Genomic DNA, 21,013 nt, shown 5'->3' on the forward strand with positions numbered 1-21,013 from the left:
CTTTCTTCCGAGTTCTTTGTTTTCAGCTTGTTTATGATATGATATGCTATGCTTTGCTGAGCTATGATATATGATATGATATATGAGGTGTGAGTTACTCCTACAGCTCCCCCATGAAACCAGAGAGTTGTGAGGAAGCAAGGCCAGTGAAGTCACACCAGATTTCAAGAAGAACGTTCCCAAGAAATCAGAGCAGGATTCTCTACCTCGGCACTGTTGACTTTTTGGTAGTGGTACCTTTTTGTTGTAGGCAGCACCTGGGCACTGCAGGGTGCTCAGCAGCATCCCTGGCCTCCACCCACTAGATGCCAGTAGCACCCTTCATGTTTTGCAGTGTGACAACTAATAATGCCTTGGAGACTTTGCTAAATGTCCCAGGAAGGGGAGCAGGCAAAATTGCCCACCCGCTTGAGAACCTCCGGCTTAGAGTAATGAAAAGCGTGGGAGTCTTCACAGGGGGTTAGCTGGGAAAGGGATAGTTTACCCTTGGGCGTAACCAGGCATAACCAGGGCAAGAACATATGCTAATGCTGCTTGTCAGGCCTGGCTAACATTTTATGTGCATTACTTCTTTCTATCCTTACAACAAGCCCATAGGGCAGGTACTATTTTCCCCACTTTATGGATGAAAAAAACAAGGTTTAGAGATTAAGTCACACTGATAAGTGATACACCAGGGATTCAATCCCAGGTTCATCTTAACCATTATGACATATGGCCCATCATTTACTTATATGTATCTCTGTATCTCTATGTGTATCTGTCTATCCATCTATGGCTCTGTCTGTCTTTCTGCATTTATCTGCCAAATCTCAGAAGGACTGGAGAAGAGAAACAGTCATTTGTTGGCCAGAGCCCAAGTGTGACTTTGAAAACACTGAAGCTGGCGGGAAAGGCAGATATCTAAGTGCGTCGTCTTCTCCCACACAGGCTCCACCCCACCCCCCATGTGGCCCTGTCCCCAGGAGCCTTGGCCCTCTGCGTCCTTCCTCTGCCTCGCCTCTTCCCTTTCCTCAGTGGAAGACAGGTCCGCGCATGTTTTGTGCTTCGTATCCTCCTGTCGGAGCCCCCCTGCACACCTGCCCACCAGCCCGGGGCTTGGATATCAAAGACTCCTCTGTGGAGGGCCTGGCGAGCAGCTCGCACCATCAAAGGGAGCCGCCAGGAGAAGAGTGCAAATGGCCCGAGTTCACACAAAAGGGCAAGCGGGTCTCTCCTGATCTGGAGTTGCTTAGCATTTACGAAGCCCCGTGGGAGTCAGCTCGGGGTGGTGGGCTGGGGGGTGTTGGAGGGAGCACAATACACTCTGGATCTGGGTTTCTCCATCTGTAAATTCAGGGGATGGGACCAGATGGTCTCTAAGGGAGGATGTACCTTATAGGGCAGCGGTTTCTCAGGCCCCGTAGTGCATCAGAATCACTTGTGGAGAGAGGCGCCCGCTCTACCGGCCCTCATCTCTGATTCACTGGGCCCCATGGGCCTCGAGGCTGTTAAAGATGCCAGATGACTGCAATGCGCCGCCAGGGCTGAGGACCACTGCACCAGAGGAGAGGGCTTGGGGCTGCACTGAGCTGGCCTTTGGGCCCCAGCTCTGTCGTTGTGAGATCCAGAGGCATTTACTTAATGGCTCTGGGCTTCAGTTTTGGCCATCTGTAAAATGGGGATTAGGATATCTACCTCATAGGAATAAAACAATAAAATTAGATATATTGGTAAAGTGACGGTCTGTGGCAGGCATGCAGTGAGAGTAGGCTCCCTTCTCCAGCCTCCTTTCTGACACTGTTATGCAGTGTGGTGCATTTTTCTTTTTTTAATTGGACTTTTACTGTGCACTGGTTTAAGAAAGCATGGGAACCAACTTCTTTTTGCACTCTGTTCCCAAATACCGATCTTTTCATTTTATCACTCCCGTAATAGGGATTGCAATGATCTTATGTGTGCAAAGTATTTGAAGGTGAATGAAAGGTTATTTTAAGAAGTATTATACACACTACTATATATAAAATAGAGAAACAGCAAAGACCTACTGTATAGCACAGCGAACTATATTCAGTAGCTTGTAATAATCTATAATGAAAAAGAGTCTGAAAAAGAATATGTATATATATTCATATATATATGAATCACTTTGCTGTACACCAGAAAGTAACACAACATTGTAAATTAACTATATGTCAATTAAAATATAAATAAATAAATAAAATGGTGATAATAACTGTCCCCATCTACCTCATAGGGTGGTTGTGAAGATTAAATAGGTTAATATATGTAAGCATGCCTGATGCAGAGCACATGCTTAATAAGTGTTACCTTATTATCTCAAAGGCCTCTAATTTGTGGAGGGGAAAAAAAGGAAGAAAAATATGAGAAAGGGAAGAGAGGGAAGAAAGAATTTGGAAACAACTCACCTATTTAAAGCGTGCAATTCATTGGTTTTTAGTATATTCGCAGGATTGTGCAACTATCACCAAAATCAATTCCCAAACTTTTTTTTTTTTCCTGCAGTACGCAGGCCTCTCACTGTTGTGGCCTGTCCCGTTGCGGAGCACAGGCTCCGGACGTGCAGGCTCAGTGGCCATGGCTCATGGGCCCAGCTGCTCCCGGATCTTCCCGGACCGGGGCACGAACCCCATCCCCTGCATCGGCAGGAGGACTCTCAACCACTGCGCCACCAGGGAAGCCCAATTCCCAACCATTTTTATCACTCTTTACCCCCAAACCCTGTACCTGTTAGCAGTCATTCCCCACTTCTCCTCCTTGTCCCCAGCCCCATGCAATGTGAATCTACTTTCTGTTCCTGTAGGTGGCAAATTTTTCTTAAACTGGGATTTAAACTGTGCCTTCCTTCCCTCGAGGGAAGTTTCCTACTTAAGTCTTGCATTAGTTACTTATGGCTGCAGAACAAATTACCCCAATATTTAGCAGTTTAAAACAACATGCATTCACTTTCTCATAGTTTTTGTGGAGCAGGGGTCCAGGTACAGCTAGGCTGGGTCTTCTGCTTCAGGATCTCTCGTAAGGCAGCAAAGTGTTGGCCAGGGCTGTGGTCTTAACTGAAGGCTCAGCTGGGGAAGTAACTACTCCCAAGCTCACTTACACCATTGCTGGCAGGACTTGGTTCCTTGAGGACTGTTGATCTGAGAGCCTCATTTCCTCACTGGCTGGTGGCTGTAGGAAACCCTGAGTTCCTTGCCATCTGGGCCTTCCTGACATGGCAGCTTACTTCACCAGGCCTAAGGGAAGAGAGCATCTGCTAGCAAAACAGAAATCATATCTTTTGTAACCTAATCATGGAACGGATATTCCCTCAATGTTACTATGTTCTTTTGGTTAGAAGCAAGTTACTCAAGGGTAGGAGACTACACAAGGCTGTGAATGCCAGGAGGTGGGGAGTGTTGGGACCAGCTTGGAGGCTGTGAACAAAAGCCCTATCCTGCAACCTTCCCATGAGTTCTGTAGGCTACTCAATATCTTTTTCTTTTTTTTTAATATTTGTTTATTTATTTATTTGGCTGCACTGGGTCTTAGTTGCAGCACGTGGGATCTTCATTGTGGCAAGCAAACTCTTAGTTGCAGCATGTGGGATCTAGTTCCCTGACCAGGGATCAAACCTGGGCCCCCTGCATTGGAAGTGCACAGTCTTAGCCACTGGACCACAAGGGAAGTCCCTACTCAATATCTTTTTAATACATTTCTTTTTGGCTTCAGATAACTAGAATTGGTGACACTTATTTGCATACAGACCAACATGTTTGTTGCTTACTGTTCTGTAATTTTGTGATTCTGGTTTCTGTTGCTTTAGCACCTTTCTCTATGAGGTGAAAGTCACTTGGTAAAGTTATTGGCACTGTTTATTACTCTTTTTTTTTTTTTTTCCCGAAATCATCACTTCTCTGTCTGAGCACTTTAATACCTTAGAGCCAGCTAGGCAGCATTCATCAGAACTTGTTTGGGTATTAATTTCCACAAGCATCATAGAAGACAGGTTAAGAACCTCTTAAATTAGCCCTGTCAAAATAGGAAAACTGAGTCCTTTTAATGGAACAGGCCATAAAGCCTCACATCCAGCCCAGGGTTTTTGCAGTTTATCCTCATTTGGACTATGAACAGAAGGTTGCTTTCTTTCCTAGAGATTCTGCAGAATTTTAGTATCAGAAATCCAGTGCAAACTGGCTTAAGCAAGAAAAGGGAATTTGTCGGCTCACATCACTAGGAGAAATACTGGGGAGGCCCACAGGATCAAAAGAAGAGCTATAGAACTCCAGGGCCTGCAACCAGTGACTCAATGCAGGCAGTTATCCTTCTAGCTCTTGTGGAGCTAGCTCTGTCCATCATCTTCATGAGTTGCTTTCTGGGCCTCATTCTTTACTATTACAATCATGCATTGGTTTGTGACCTTTAGTCTTTAAGCCAGAAGAGAGAAAAGTTGGGTCAGGTGTTTATTCCCAGGACAAGGGAGATGGGGTATAATGCTAGGCCAGCCCTGGGTCGCACAGCCACATTCCTGTTGCCAAAAGAAGGACCATGAAAAACCAATAGCCACTACTGCCCAGTGCAGGCTCTGACTCGAGCCCATTGTCAGTGGCCCAGACATGCACAGACCAACCATGTAAATGACCCCTGAAATATTGGAGATCCTAAAAAGGACAAGACAATGCCATAGTCCGTGGTAAGGCCCTGTCTGGGAACCATGGATTGGAGGGATTCCATTTGGCCAATATATTTCATGGAGTCTGGGAATTCATCTTATTATAGCCAAGGTCCAGTGTCTTAGTTCACTGGCAAAAAAAGGGTCACCTTGAATTTTTCCATTATAGATTTCACTTGTTCCCTAACTGCTTGACAGTTGGAAAAAAGTTATTAGCAGAGCCATGAAAGCCAGGGATGACATGGAAAATAGCTGTCCATTTCATGGACTCATGACCAAAGTTAAATTACAATAACAAAAAAGGTCAGAGCTTTTTATTTACTGCTACTTTCTGTGATTTATGGGCAGATTGTTGTTTTTTGTTTTTAACCTTTCAAAGAAGGAATGATATGTCAAGTTCATGAAAACCACATGTACTCATACTCATTAATCTTAATGCCGAGGGTGAGTCTAGTTCTTAGACCATATACATATGGATTGAGATCAAGATTAGTCAGACTTGACTTTTGGAAGATGTAACAGTGTTCTCCCTGTAAATATGTGTATCGACACTGATGTTACCCTAGTAATTCTCCCAAAGAAGTCCTATGGAGGGTTCTGTAAGAACTTGGCCTGGGTACCATTCACAACTGCTCAGGGATGTACTCACAGCTGGTCACTTGGTCTTTGGTACTTCTTTATGGAGGGCCTTGTATGTGCTAAGTGCCAGAAGAAATTGTGTAGGATTGTGTGTAAGCCTGATCCTGCCTACATATAGCCTGGTTTAGGGCTCTCCCCTCAAGTAAGGAAGCAGCTCACATTTAAATTTAAATTGAGATCCAATATTAAAGGTGTAGGGTGTAGAAAAGTGAAGATAAAACTAACCATTTACCTGGTTGATGTCTCCCTGAGACAAAGGAGAGTATAGAGGGCAAGTACTCTGCTCTTGGTTCAGACAGACTTGGGTTTGGCTCTTAGCAAAGACACTCCGTAACCTTGTGACACTGGGAAATTAGTTAACTTCTTTAAACCTTTGTTTTCTCAACTGTAAAATGGTCCTAATAATAATACAAACCCTATAAGGGTTGTTTGATGTGTTTTAATAAGATAATCCAAGTAAGACATTTAGCGTTGTGTGGGAACATTGCTTTAAAACCACTAGAGTAGTTGTAATAATCTTAAGAGTCGTGATTTTTTTGGTCCCTTGGGGACTCCTTCCTACCGCGCACTCAACCTTTCCCAAGTGTCGTACAAAGAGCAAATCAACACCACCACCTAGGGGCAACATGGGCAGAGGCTTTAGAACTAGGCTCTCTGGGCAGAGGCTTTAGAACTAGGCTAACCTGGGTTTATATGCAGGAGTTAACTCTCAGAGAGCCAGTTCCTCAACTGTAAAATGAGATGCTAATACATTTTATGAGGATTAGAGATAATATATTTAAATGTGTGACAGATAATAAGCTCCACTGTAGGTTGGCTCTAAAAAAATTCCCCCCTGGCCATCTTTACCAGCTCAGTCATAGTGATGGTATAAGTGAGGAGCTCTAGAAGACAAATCTCAGCTGTCCTTGGTGTCAGTTTTAGCCTCATTCTTACTGGCCCTGAGCCGGACTTCATTGCTTTAAGTCTGGCCTGAGTTCCTTCAAACCAAGGAAGCCCTGAAAATGGGCACTGAAAACGGGCACTGTTGTTTAGAAGTACACTCTTCATAGAACTCATCCTGCCATGGGTGCCAATTAAGAAGTAAGATAGAGAGCTATCTCAGCTCCACCAAGAGTAGATGCATAAGAATTACAAAGGCATACTAACATGGTTGTGATTTTGTATCCAGACTGGCAAGAAACATTTGCAAATAGAAGATTCCTTTGATATAGAAAAAATGATGTTCCAAGGTCAAAGTTTCTTGAGGAAAGTTCTCTCCACTTCCGCCTGTACTGGAAAGCTACAAATCAATAAAAAGTCTGCATTTCCCCAAGTTACTGATTCTTCACATGGCAGATTCTTCCCCTGATACCATTTCACACAGGTTCCTATTCAGGAGAGAAAAAAGTTGGGGAACGTTTAAAAGCACTGACATCTGCTGACATTCTCCCTGCTTGTGTCTTGCAGCCTACTTCTGCTTCCTCCTGACTGCTCTGGGTGTGACAGCTGGTGCCCATCGCTTGTGGAGCCACAGGTCCTACAAGGCCAAGCTGCCCCTGAGGATATTTCTGGCCGCTGCCAACTCCATGGCTTTCCAGGTGGGGATGGAGGGTCCTTGCTGCCGTAGGGACCTAGAACAGGTGGCAGTGTGGGAGGAGGCATAGATGTGCTCCCAGTGGGGTGGACATCCTCCATGCCCACTCTAGGCCCAAGCACTCCCTGCCTGTGTCAACTTTTTATCCTTGTAGCTTTAGATACTATAAAATGTTCCTGGGGGACATAACGTCACTCGGGGATCACAGTTCATATTATGAATATCTACCGGATAAACCAAGGCATGCTAAACTACAGAGGAGGAAAGGAAATTCCTCCCTCCAGAGTCCATGCCCTAAACATGACCCGAAACCCTCAACATCTGTCTAGCTCTGATGAGGGCCAAGTTCTGTGCTGAGCATGCTCTATGCATATCACCTTTGATCCTCACAGTAACCCCACGAGCTAGGTGTTATGCATGCCCCCATTTTACAGATGAGGAAACTAAGGCTTAATGAAGTTAAAGAACTTACCTAATTATCTGGCTAAAAATGGTACATCCAGGGCTTCCCTTGTGGCACAGTGGTTGAGAGTCCACCTGCCGATGCAGGGGGCACGGGTTCATGCCCCGGTCCGGGAAGATCCCACATGCCGTGGAGCGGCTAGGCCCGTGAGCCATGGCCACTGAGCCTGCGCGTCCGGAGCCTGTGCTCCGCAACGGGAGAGGCCACAGCAGTGAGAGGCCCGCGTACCACAAAAAAAAAAAAAAAAAAAAAAAGGTACATCCAGATAGGCAAACACAGTTCTGACTCCAAAGCCACTGCTTCTACAACACGTATTCCTGAGGTCACCCTTTAAGATTGCGGTGAAAAGTCTATTATTCAATGTGGATTTGGAAGACTCAAGATTTAAGTCTTACTCTGATGGTTGCTAGCTGTGACTCACTCATCTCCAGTTTCTTCATCTGTAAAAATAAGAATATGACTTTATTTTCAGAGTTGTTATGAAATCATGATAAAAATGTAAATGGGGTCACAACTGTACTAGGATTGGGCCATATCCTTGAGGAGTGTGCCAGTCCTAGGCCATTTCCCACCACCTTGGGCACTCTCTGAGCAGCTGGAATTTTGGTTTGATCATGAATCTCTGTTTTCCCAATTCCTCATCTGATCCAGGCAGGGTGGGTGAGAACAATTTGTTTTCAAAATTTCTGCCAGTGTTATGAGGGCAGATGATTCAAGTCCTGTGTATTTTCACCCATTAGGAAGAAATGGAAATTCCCAAAACTGCTTTAGGGTCCAGGGAAACAGGCGACTCAAGAGCCTCTCTGTGACCCTCAGACGTGCAGGTCAGGTGTTCACCTCTGCAACAGGCCTCCCATCCCTACAAGACAGCCTGACCCTGAGCATTTGTCTAAGTTGCCCTGTGTCTAAGAATTCATTTCCCAATTTTAGGCTTCCCTCCTGTCTGAGCATTCATAAAGCAAAAAGGATCTAGCACAATACATCACTCGGGGATCACAGTTCATATTATGAATATCTACCGGATAATTCAAGCACAGGTGGGAATAGGCACCAGGGTCCTAGGAGGAAGCTGTTTGCACAAAGGAGCAGCTGGCAGATTCTCGTTTTCATGTTCTTTTGTTGGCAATGGGAACTATGCTGCCCTTTATTTTGACTTCAACAATCTTAGTTCAGTGTTTTGCTTTATTTATCATGACAATGGATTATGATAAGTTAGAAGTTCATTAATTTAGGTCTTAGATGCTATTTAGGACTTAACTCGGTAATTTTCACTTATTTTGTTCAAGCAATTTATTATTTTTAGCCTTCAAGTACATGCTCATGTAGTTATAAAGCACCTCTATTACCAGAATTTTTTCCAACATATATAACTTGAACTTGAGAACCTAAACCTCTTTTCCAAATGAAACTGTTTGTTTATAACTTAATTTTTGAGAACCTAAGTTTCCTTTACAAAACATCACATAACAGAACATCACACTGTGATTTTAAATTTATTTTGGGGGGAAAGTATATTGTGGAGGAAAGTATCCAGGTCATTGAATAAATTCAGGCCATTTGCTGGATGTAGGCTTTTGTGCACATCTTTGTTCCTTCATCTGCAAAAATTGGGGGGAGCTAATAATATTTACCTCACATGGTTACTGGGAGGATGAAATAATGAATAATACATGCCTAGCTTATTCACTCAGTGAATATCGTTCCCCTCTTCTTTATGAGATTTGGCATACCACCTCATTCCTTTCTGTATTTTTGTGCCTATCATATAGAAAATACTCAGTGATTGTTAAGTGAATGAACAGTTTTATAAAGTATTTTCATAAATCATCAAATTTGAACTAAGCGTGCTTCCTCCAGGCCCACATTTGTAGTGGATTTTTTTCATTAATTCAGCAAATATTTATTGAGCACCTACTATGTGGCAGGCACTGAATTAGGCATAGTGGGCACAATGATTTGCAAACACAGTCACATCCTTACCTTCATGGAGGCTTCCATCTAATGGGATATTAGATTTTCCACAGTTTCCCAGTGGAAATAGTGCTTTATGGGTCTGCAGTTTTATAACAATGTCACTTAGACCTAGATGAGAGGTATCTGTAAGATCAACAAAGGGCCAGCTTCCATACAATGCCTGTATCAGAGGGAAATAATTCAGTCAATTCAGATCATTTAACCCTAGGAAGAGAACCGCCTGGGAAAGTAAAAAATGTGCTGTGATCTGCCAGTCTAGGGTACTGACCTACAACCCTGACTTAATGCAGAGTCATTGATTCAGGTTACCTTTGATATCCCCTTGGGTTTTTTAAGATAGTTTAAAAGGTTCTCTTCCACTTTCTTCCATCAGAATGGTCATGCCTTTGGCCAAAATGGACCAAGTCATGCCATGGTTATCTCTGAGGATCAGCAGGGCTTTTGCTAGCTGCTGCAAACAAGATCTTGATCATTAAGAGCAGTGGTCTTTTTGGCACCAGGAACTGGTTTGTAGAAGACAGTTTTTCCACAGATGAGGGGGAGCGTGCATGGTTCAGGTGGTAATGCCAGCAATGGGGAGCCATGGGGAGTGGCAAACGAAGCTTCGCTCGCTGGCCCCCTGCTCACCTCCTGCTGTGTGGCCTCATTCCTAACAGGCTGGGGACTGGTAGCAGTGGATGGGGACCCCTGATTAAGAGCAGTTTTAAAATTGTGACTGAAACATTTGAACTTCCCTTTTCTCTTTGTTCTGTAGAGGACGTATGTATGGCTCAGAGGGCAATAGTGGGCAAGTTGAGGTACTTTTAGTATGAAAAGATGATGATGGGGCAGGAATGCCAGACAAGGAGCTGTAATAATCCTCTGTCCCCTCCACACCCTTGCATTCAGCAAAGACCTCCTGAATTCCTCTCTCACCTGTTCTCCTTCCTTACCAGTAGGTTGCAAGTCAACCCGAAAGCTGCTTGCAGACTTCTTGTAATTTTCTCCTAGTCAAATATGGACCCAGGTAAGGGATTCCTGCCATCCAGTGGTCTCCAAGAGTTCAGTTTTCAGAAAGTAGCCAGGACTTTGGATTTGTGTTGTCATGCTCATGCACACACCCCTGCTGGCTGCAGCTGGGTCTCTTGTGAAGTCAGTCCAACCAAAAGCACCAGTAGATGCTTCAGCCTCCTCCCTTACTGTCCACATTTACTCATCAGATCCTAGTAAAGAGGCATTGGATTTCAAGCTGTAAGGGAGCTAAAGAAATTTAGTCTAAGTCCCCTTTGTTTTACAGAAGGATAAAGAGAGGCCCAAAGAATGTCAGTGACTTGTCAAAAGTCACACAGCTAGTTAGTGGATAGAACAGACTGAAACCTAAGTCTCCTGACCACAGCCCCCCACCCCCACCCCACGCATCTTTTGGCTTACCCATGGATGTTCTTATGTGATGCCCAACCGTGTGATTTGTAGACAACTTTTAATTTGGTCTTGTTCTTTATCCACCCTGACATCCCTGTCTTTAACTGGTGTACTTAGACCATTCACATTTAAAGTGATTATTGATATAGGTGAATTAATATCTACCATGTTTCTGTTTGCTATTCATTGCCCTTGTTCTTTGTTTTTTTTTGTCTTTCACTCTTTTTCTGTCTTCACTGGTTTTATTTGAGCATTTTATATGATTCTATTTTCTTTCCTCTCGACATGTCAATTATACATCTTTTCAAATTCTTTTTAGTGGTTGCTCTAGAGTTTGCAAAATACGTTTAGAACTAGTCCAAGTCCACTCTCAAATAACGCTGTACCACTTCAGGTACTGCACTAGTATTCCCACTTCCTCTTTCCTGTCCCTTATGACATTGCTGTCATTCATTTCACATATCCATAAGCTATAATCACCAAATTCATATTTGCTATTATTATCTCAAGCCAACTGTTATCTATTAGATCAATTAAGAATAAGAAACTTGAAGATTTTATTTTACTTTCATTTATTCATTCTCTAACACTCTTCTTTCTTTATGTAACTCTAAGTTTCCAACCTATGCTATTTTCCTTCTCTCTAAAGAATTTCTATCATTTCTTGCCAGGCAGGTCTACTGGTGACAAATTCCTCAATTTTTGTTTGTCTAAGAAAGTCTTTATTTCTTCTTCACTTTTGAAGAATAACTTTGCTGAGTACAGAATTCAAGGATGTGTGTTTTTCTTTCAACATTTAAAATAATTTACTCCACTTTCTTCTTGCTTATATGTTTCTTAAGAGAAATCTGGTGTAATTCTTATCCTCACTCCTGTATAGGTAAGGTGTTTTTTTCTCCCTTTGGTTTCTTTCAAGATTTTCTTTTTGTCTTCAGGTTGGATATGATATGCCTAAATATAGATTTTTTGCTATTTATCCTGCTTGGTACTCTCTGACCTTCCTGGATCTGTGGTTTGGTGTCTGTCATTAATTTTAGAAACATTTCTTTCAGCCGTTATTACTTCAGATATTTCTACTGTTTGTTTGTTCCTCCTTCCCTCTTGCCCACTCTCCTTTTCTCTCTCTCTTTCCCTCCCTCCTTCTTTCTTTCCTTCCTTCCATACTTCTTTCTTTCTCCTTTGGGTATTCCCATTACACACAACTTATACCTTTTATAATTGTCCTACAGTTCCTAGATATTCTGTTCCATCTTTTCTCTTCACATTTCAGTTTGGGAAGTTGCTATTGACAGCAACTTAGTCTTCAATTCAGTGATTCTTTCCTTAGCCATGTCTAGTCTAGTGATGAGCCCATCAAAAACATTTTTCATTTGTTACAGTTTTTCTGACTTCTAGCAGTTTCTTCTCATTCTTTCTTAGAGTTTCCATCACTCTGCTTATATTACCCATCTGTTCTGGCATGTTGTCCACTTTTTCTATTAGAGCCCTTAGCATATCAATCATAATTGTTTTTTTTATTTATTTTTAAAATTTATTTATTTTTGACTGCATTGGGTCTTCGTTGCTGTGCGCAGGCTTTCTCTAGCTGCAGCAAGTGGGAGCTACTCTTCGTTGTGGTGCACGGGCTTCTCACTGAGGTGGCTTCTCTTGTTGCAGAGCATGGGTTCTAGGTGTGTGGGCTTCAGTAGTTCTGGCACGTGGGCTCTGTAGTTGTGGCTTGCAGGCTCTAGAGCACAGGCTCAGTAGTTGTGGTGCACGGGCTTAGTTACTCCATGGCATGTGGGATCTTCCAGACCAGGGCTTAAACCCATGTCCCCTGCATCGGCAGGCAGATTCTTAACCACTGTGCCACCAGGGAAGTCCACCATAATTGTTTTAAATTACCAGTCTGATAACTCCAATATCTCTCTCGTATCTGAGTCTGGTTCTGATGCTTGCTTTTTCTTTTAAGATGGTAATTTTTTTGCCTTTTGGCATACTTTGTAATTTTTTGTTCAAAGCTGGACATGATGTACTGGGTAACAGGAACTGAGGAAATAAGCTTTAGTGTGAGGTTTTATGCTTATCTGGCTAGAAATTAGGCTGTGTTACCTTGTGCTATAGCTGTAGTGGTTTCCTCTAGTGGCCTTGTTTTTGTCCTTCCTTCGCTGTCTCTGGGCTTTCCTAGAGGCTTCTTCTTAAACAGGAGTTAAGGCTTTTAGTTCTTTCAGTCAAATCCCCTGTTATTGTACAGGAGCCCTATTGACATGGAGGTGAGGGGGAACATCCTCAGTCCTGTGACTAGGTCTCAGTCTTTTGTTGAGCTGGAGCTGAGTATTTACCTCCCCCCAGGTTAATCAGGCTTTGGTAAAACCCCAGTTGATTAAGCTCTGGTAAAATCATTTCTCTTGAGGACAGATCTTGCTAAGGGGAACAGAGAGATCTGCCTTGAATTTCAAAATGGTTACTTTTCTCCCCCTCCTGCTGGAAGAGCAAGCGGATTTTTGTCAGTTGATCATAGTGAGAACCTGGTAGGGATCCTGGAGGTAAAATTCATGAAAGTGTCGGGGCGCCTGGACTGCCCCCTAGGAGCTTTTAACTCTCAAGCTCGTCCATGCTAAACCTCCAGCAATTCATCAATTACACCTTAAAGTATTCCTACCCATCCTGGCACCAGCTGCAGACTTTTCCTCTTGGACCTCTGCTCCTGCTAGACTGTGATTCTCCGTAACTGCCTGTCCATCTCTCTAGTTTTTGGTGCAGCAGTTTGCCCCATGACCTCAATTCTCTGACAGATCTAAGAAGACTTGTTGATTTTCAGTTTACTTGGCTTTTTTTTCTTGTTGCAAGGATGGAAGTAAATACTTCCAAGCGCTTTACATGTCAGACTGGAAAATGGAAGTTACCGTGTGATTCATAAATACGTCAAGTGAAACACAGGGTCATGGGCCATGAACTTTGGCAGGTATATAACAACAAAACAGCAACAATTATTGAGCCCTAACTACATACCAGCACTTCATTATGTATTTCAGTGATCTGACAATACCCGTACAAAGTAGATACTGTCATTTTCCTCATTTGATAGATGAAAGAAAGAGACTACGTAACCTGTCCAAGGACATACAGATTTAAGACTAAGACATATAGAAGGGGGATGCACGTGCAGGCAGCTTGACTCCAGAGGACACACTCTCACTGCAATGCCCTAATGCCTGTCCCAGGATCAAAGTGTCTATTTGTCTTTTCATTTGGTAAATACGTGCATTAAGCATCATTCCCAGCACTGGAGAAAAAGATGGACAAGGTCCTTATCCTCATTAATGTGTATATTCCAGTGGGAGAGAGAGCAAATAAACAAGTTTATTGAGAGAGAGAGAAGAAGGTGAAGAATTTTTTTTTTTTTTTTTTTTTTTTTGCGGTACACGGGCCTCTCACTGTTGTGGCTTCTCCCGTTGCGGAGCACAGGCTCCGGACGCGCAGGCTCAGCGGCCATGGCTCACGGGCCCAGCCGCTCCGCGGCATGTGGGATCCTCCAGGACTGGGGCACGCACCCGTGTCCCCTGCATTGGCAGGCGGACTCTCAACCACTGCGCCACCAGGGAAGCCCAAAGATGAAGAATTTAAACACAGTGATAAAGAACGCCAGAGAGGGCGGCTTCTTTAGAGAGGATGATCAGGGAAGATGTTGTCGCTGAGGAGGTGACATTAGAGCTGAGATCTAAGGGAGGGAACAGGTATGGGAAGAGCATTCCAGACAGAAGGAGGAGCCGGAAGTGGGAACAAGTATGTTGCATTCAAGGAGGAGCAAGATGGCCCGTGTGGCTGGTCCAAGGGAGTGAGGGAGAAGATGGTCACAGGAGAGGCCCGAGAGCGGGACATGGCCACACCAGTGCAGGGCTCTGTCAGGCATAGCAAGCAGTTTGCATATTAGTTTAAAAGTCCTGGAAAGGAACTGCAAGATTTTAGGCAGGGGAGCGACATGCGTCATGCATTTCAATGGCAAAAGTGAGCCTCAGACCACCGTCATGAGACCTGGGAGATGTTGTACCAGATTCAGGATGGTGGACCCACCCCCAAGGCTGGGTCTCCATGGGGAGAGCCTGTTGAGGAGGGAGACTGCATGTTGAGGCAGTGCCCTCGAGTACAGCTCAGGGTGTTAGCAGCAGCGTGGAGTGGCAGTTGGTTAGAAGGAGAAAAAAACATGCCGCGGACTCAAGAATCCTTGCATGGCATCCTGTGCAGGTCTGACTCTCAGGGCAGAGATCCTGTTTCAGGGTGTGCCATCTTCCCTAACAATCACCCTAAGCTTCAGATGTACAGCCCTTCTTCCGCATGGCAGAAACAGGTTCACCTTCCTCTGGCAAGATGGGTGGATGTGGTTGGTTTCCTCCTGCTGTGTCAACAGGCGGCGGCAGAAGTGGTCCTGACCCTGATGCCCCGAGAAGTCTTCCTGGTGTGGTTTTGGAAGATGACTTGCACACCTGCCTCACATCATCTCCTTCCACAGCATCTTGCCCTCCTGGGCACCTTTGGAGTCAAGTAGAAAGGACAAATAGCTTGGCTGTCTCTGAGCTCTGGTGATACCTGGATTCATCAAAGCGTTGTTGTATACATGCTGCTTTGTGACTCCATCAGTATTGCGGGATACTCTGACAGATGACGGGGTGGAGGTGGGAAGCAGGAGAGAGAAGAAACTCTCCCGGGGCTGCTGCATGAGGCCCAGCATTTTCCCTCTGTGCCTGCCTGGTAGTATTAACCACACTTCCTACCAATAAAAATGTCCCTTTTAAAGTAGAGATTAAGATGGCTCCACTCCCCTAAGATGCTTCACCTCCTCCTTTGTTGTGGGTCTAGGTCAGTGGAAGCAGGTGACGTGAGTGAAACCACCTCAAGGGGATGAAAAGGTGATAGCCTGGGGTGTCCTGAGAAGAGAGAGCAATTCTGTAGATGGACATGACAACCAGTAGGGCTAGTCCCTCTCTCATGTTGCCCTCCCCAAATATAACAGAGACTCTTTATACAAATCTTACCCTCTTTGTAGTACAATGGATGAATTCCTTGATTAAATTTAATCAAGGTGATTAAATTTTGTAAACAAAAATGATATACTTTAAAGGCATTCAGAGAGTTTTTATTGAAAGAAATACTTGGTAGATAAAGTCGAGGGTATTTTTGCAAACAAATAGCTACCAGATTTTTATATGTTAATTTGGTTCCACACCTATATTGGATGAAAGTAACTCTTATTTAAGATGAATTCCACCTGCAGTCCTGTCAATTTGGAATCTATTCTGAAACATATTATCAAGCTAAATGTTTCATCCTGCCTTCTTTTCACACAGAAGATGTTTAGTAGCGCACAGGCAGGGCATCCCCTTCCCCTTATCCGTGTTCTTCCCTTACTCCCCCCAGCCCCCTAAATCCCTGCTCCCCCACCAGTCTCTCCTGGAACCACAGAAGGTTGGAGCTGAGGGACCTTAGAAACTAAGTCTAATCCCTTTTCTAACAACTAAAAAAACTAAGGGCCAAATATCTGTGAATATTTTTGTTTGTTTATTTTTCCACACTGTCTCCAGAAATGCTTATGGGAGTTGAAGTAGACTGTGTCACAATGCAATTCCTTGACAAGCTACTTCTTCCTGTACCTGCCACCAAGTATTTGGGCTGAGCTAGCACGTGTCACTGCTTACTCTTCATTCCACTGCTATCCTGCCAGACACTCTTATGTTGCTGCTTTCTAGGTTTCCCAACCCACTGATTATTTTGCATTTTGGATGATTTCTCTCCCAGCTGCCTTCATTTGCATTTTTCCTAAATCAGATCTCATTGTGATAATTTCTATTCATATTTCTAACCTCTTTAGATCCATTTGTGTTATTTCTCTGTCCTCAATGATGTCTGCAGCACCTCCTAACTTGGCACCAACCAAAAATGTTATTAAATGTGTACACCTTGTTCCCAGTCATTAATGAAGGTGCTAAATAAAGCTAGATCTAACAGATCCATTGGGGCCTTCCATTAGCTGCCTCCTCCCACCCCATCCCCATAGATATTGAGCTGTTTTTCATCTTTGGTTCTTGTTTATTAAGGTTCAAGCTTTTCAGTCATCCTGTCCTAGTTCCTACTAGCACCAACCAGAGCTCTTGTCACACAAATGTTTCAAGGATGTTTTTTTACATGCTTTATTAAACTCTAAAGGTACGATAGCTATAGAAGTCATTGAATCAACAATTTTAATTAACGGTAAAATTTATAATTTCATATGCCAGAGGAAATTTTTAGCCTGCTTTTAAAAACTCTTCTAGAAAGCAGACACATTTGATTGTCTTTATATCTCCTATTTATTCTTCTATAGCTTTTTGTGTAAATCTGCTGGTTAATTCTCTTTGAATTTAAAGGTGCATAAACCATTATGTGCTTGTGAGGAACACAAGTGATATATATGAAATGGCCCTTGTCATGAGGAGCTTATGATCAGATAGAGCAGGCTAGACCTAAGTATAATGAGGAGGGACTCTAACCAGACAATGTGGAGTTAAATTGCTTGAAAGCTTCATACTGATTCTTAGGGCTGCAAAAATAGGAATATGAATTAGGATGTTAAGATAAAGCCTAATGCAGAAGGGAAGTTTTGAGCTGAAAACTCAAAAGGTAAAAAGGATTTGCATAGGCAAGGAAGAAGTGGGGGAACATAGGGAAACATCTGAGCTAAGGTAGAGAGAGAGGAATGATCGTGACATCCTGTGTGGGGTCTCGGAGCAGTAGAAAATCAGTCTGATTGAAGAAAGAATCTGACTGGTGTAACGTCAGTTTGCAAATCCAGTTGACTGTATGGCATCTCTCACTGGATGTCTCTTAGGCATCTCAAAATCAGTGTGCCCAAAATTAAAGTTGTGACTCTACCCTCTCTCCAAACTACTTCTCTCCTAGTTTTCCCCACCAGAAATATGGGTGTCATCCATGTTTTCTCTAGTCCCCTAATCACCCCTCATCCAATCTTTTATCCAATCCCTTTAAGTTCTACTGCTCAATTATATCTTGAAACTGAATAATTCTCATTTCTGCCACTCTCTAGTCCAAGCCATGACTGTTTCTTGCCTGGACTACTACAAAAACCGAGCACTTGCCCCTTTCCATATTGCAGCCAGAGAGAACTTACTGAAAACTAAACCACTCTCTAGCAAGAAAAGAAAATCTTTCAGTGGCAGGGCATTGCCTTTGGAATGAAGTCCAACCTTGTTATCATGGCATAGAAGCCCTGGTGTGATCAGGCTTTACACACTAGTGCTCTGTTTCCACTCCACATGGGTGTACTTCAATACAATTGTAATACTAACCATTTGAGTTGGCTTCAGATCCACAAAGAAAAACGCCAGTCCTCCACATGGATGCCGGTGCTTCAGATCCAGCCATGAGCAGGGGTCTCCAGGCCCCCCATATCTACAGACTCAGGGCTTCCCACAATTCCCTCATGTTCAGTACTTCGCTAGAACAACTCACAGAACTGAAGAAAGTGCTATACTTACTATTACAGTTTTATTATAAAGGATACAAATCAGGACCAACCAAATGGAAGAGACACACAGTGGGAGGTCTGGGAGGATCCCACATCCAGAGTTTTCTCGCCTCTCCCTGTGGAGTCAGCTCACCTCACCTTCCCTGCACATCAGTAGGTTCATCAGCCAGGGAGCTCCTCTGAGCCTGTGTCCAGAGCTTTTGCTAGAGTTTTATTAGAAAGGTGTGATTGATTAAATCACTGGCCATGTGACTGAGCTCAATCTCCAGTCCCTTTCCCCTACCAAAGGGCCGACCCTCTAATCACATACTTGGTCTTTCTGGTGACCAGCCCCAATCCTGAAGCTATCCAGGACTCCCTACTGAGTCATCTCATTAGCATAATGATGTCACTCAGGAAATTCCAACAGTTTTTGAATCTCTGTACCAGGAACCACTGGGGACAAAGACCAGGTATATCTTTATTTCACCACAAAACCTCCCAGACCTCATCTTGCACCACTCTTGCCCTCCATGCACAGACATGCTGGTCTTCTCTTAGCCCCTGGACTGTGCCACGTCCTTCCCTGTCCCTGAGACAATTCCCTTCTCCCTCTCTCACTCCCACCCAACTCCCACAGCCTAAGATTACCTGATCAGAAAGTCCTTGCCTATCTCAATGTCGCCCTTGTATCTCCCCATACTTATTTGCTGCATAGCACCTGATTTTATCTATGTTTGTCCCCTCCATAGAATATAAACTGTTTGAGGACATAGCCTTGTTGTCTTGTTCCTTCTTTATCTTCTAGCACATACCAACATTCAGTACATATTTGTCAAATTAAAGAAATAAAGTGGGAAAGATAAGAATATTAATGCCATTTGAAGCTATTTGATTGTTAAGAAGAAGAAATGTTTAGGCTTGATGAGAAAAGTAATACAGAGAGGTTGTCAAATCAGAAGCAAGAGAATGATAGGTTTGGGGGGCATATGAATATGGGGAGTATGATTGCAGTGTACCAAATGTATTGTGGAGGGGAAAGGACTAGAGGCAGGAGGCTTTAGAAGACTATTCCGTTGGAGCAACAAAGGCAACAAAAGCCCGTGTGCCATAACTACTGAGCCCGTGTGCCACAACTACTGGAGCCTGCGCTGTTAGAGCCCATGCTCCGCAACAAGAGAAGCCACTGCAGTGAGAAGCCCTCACACCTCAACGAAGAGTGGCCCCCGCTCGCCACAACTAGAGAAAGCCCACATGCAGCAACGAAGAGCCAACGCAGCCAAAAATATAATTAATTAAAAATATAAAATAAAAATATGTCTTACTCAAATACATTCTCGTTGTAAGAGATAAATACTGGAGTAACAAAAGAAAATATGAGACCCCCTTTCTTATTTTGCAATCTTTTTTTTTTTTTTTTACTTTGCAATCTTTAAGTTTTGTCAACAAACACTTTTTTAAACTGTTAAAGTTGGCTTTTCAACATTTGCCTGGCTCCTAAAACCTCCCCAGGCTGAGTGGCACAGGAGGACTAGGCAGCAAGTGGGGACTTTTTCTCTCGAAACTGCAATTTGCCAGGTGGTGAAGACTGCTGCCAGGCTTTTCTTGGGGACTTTCTGGGCTCTTCTTACAGATTGCCAGTATTATCTGGAGGGAAATCAATACTGACCCAGTATCAACAGTGGGGAAAGCACCGAATGTTCTTCACTGTCTGAATAGTACAATGTTGGCATCTGAACTGGGGGAGATTAAATTCAGACCCCAGAGACTGAGATAAAGTCTATTTCAAATGAGCCTTAGGGTCCCTAAAGAGTGGAGGCCACAGCATCTTTCCCTCTTTGACCCCCTTGAGAAAACGACCCTTTTTCTCAGACAGGGCATCATTACTCATAAGACATGCAAACATGCACACACACAAGCATATACACACGTTCTACTCTAAAACTTGCCTATTGAAGCTAACATGTTGGTCCTAGTTTCTTTTTCGCTACTGACTGAAAACAAAGATGTATTATGAATACAAGTGGAATTCCCTTTGGCTATGATTTGAAGCCACCTGGTAAACTTTCCCTTTTGGAATTTTAAGCAGCCACACAATTGAATTAGGGGACAGAACAACCACACTGGTGTCTGGTCAGAAGCAAGCAACTGTTTGCAGCTGTGCTAGGGGAAAGCCAGTCACTGGTTCTGCTTTCAGATCTGTTGACTGGGACAAGCTAAATGCTGTTTAACTTGGCCTTCATCTTGCTACCCAGAGCAAATTACGTGGGCCTTAAAAGACAGTTTCCCCTACTGCCATTTAAAGGACTTGATTCAAGAATTTATTCTGAACATAAAAGGAAGTTGGGGAAGAGTAGTTTTGACAGAGTGGGTTGCTTCAAAATCTGCTTCAGTGGAGCTTTTGAGATTGATTACCTTTGCTCAAGTCCCAGAGAATACACAAAGGCTGTGCTTATGGAGAAAAATCACCACATGATCAATTTCAATTTCTACAGTCTCAGCAGGGATCCCATTTAGGGATATTATCTATGATGGAGAGGGAAGTAATAGAGGTACAACACAAAGGATGGGTTTAAGTGAGGGCACTGTCACCCTGGTTGCGGTGTGATTGGTTGGTTAGTGCTAATAAGAATGAAGATAGGAGAAGGGTGACATAAATACACTATCATGTGTAAAACAGATAGCTAGTGGGAACCTGTGGTATAGCCCAGGGAGCTCAGCTTGGTGCTCTGTGATGGCCTAGATGGGCGGGATGGGGTGGGGGATGAGAGGGAGGCCCAAGAGGGAGGGGATATATGTATACATATAGCTGATTCACTTCATTGTACAGCAGAA

The 21,013-nt window shown here is 43.6% G+C and overlaps 1 protein-coding gene across 2 annotated transcripts in view; it reads left to right on the forward strand.

Moving 5' to 3' along the window:
* The window catches only part of SCD5 (stearoyl-CoA desaturase 5), a 165,162-nt gene that overhangs the window by 77,346 nt on the left and 66,803 nt on the right, over positions 1–21,013 (forward strand). For both annotated transcript variants that reach the window (XM_065877154.1, XM_065877155.1), the window contains exon 2: positions 6,737–6,867. In XM_065877154.1, coding sequence (XP_065733226.1) covers positions 6,737–6,867 — 131 coding nt within the window. The remainder of the gene's footprint in view (positions 1–6,736; positions 6,868–21,013) is intronic.

Source organism: Phocoena phocoena, chromosome 5 (genome assembly GCF_963924675.1).
Source record: "Phocoena phocoena chromosome 5, mPhoPho1.1, whole genome shotgun sequence".
Classification (NCBI taxonomy): domain Eukaryota; kingdom Metazoa; phylum Chordata; class Mammalia; order Artiodactyla; family Phocoenidae; genus Phocoena; species Phocoena phocoena.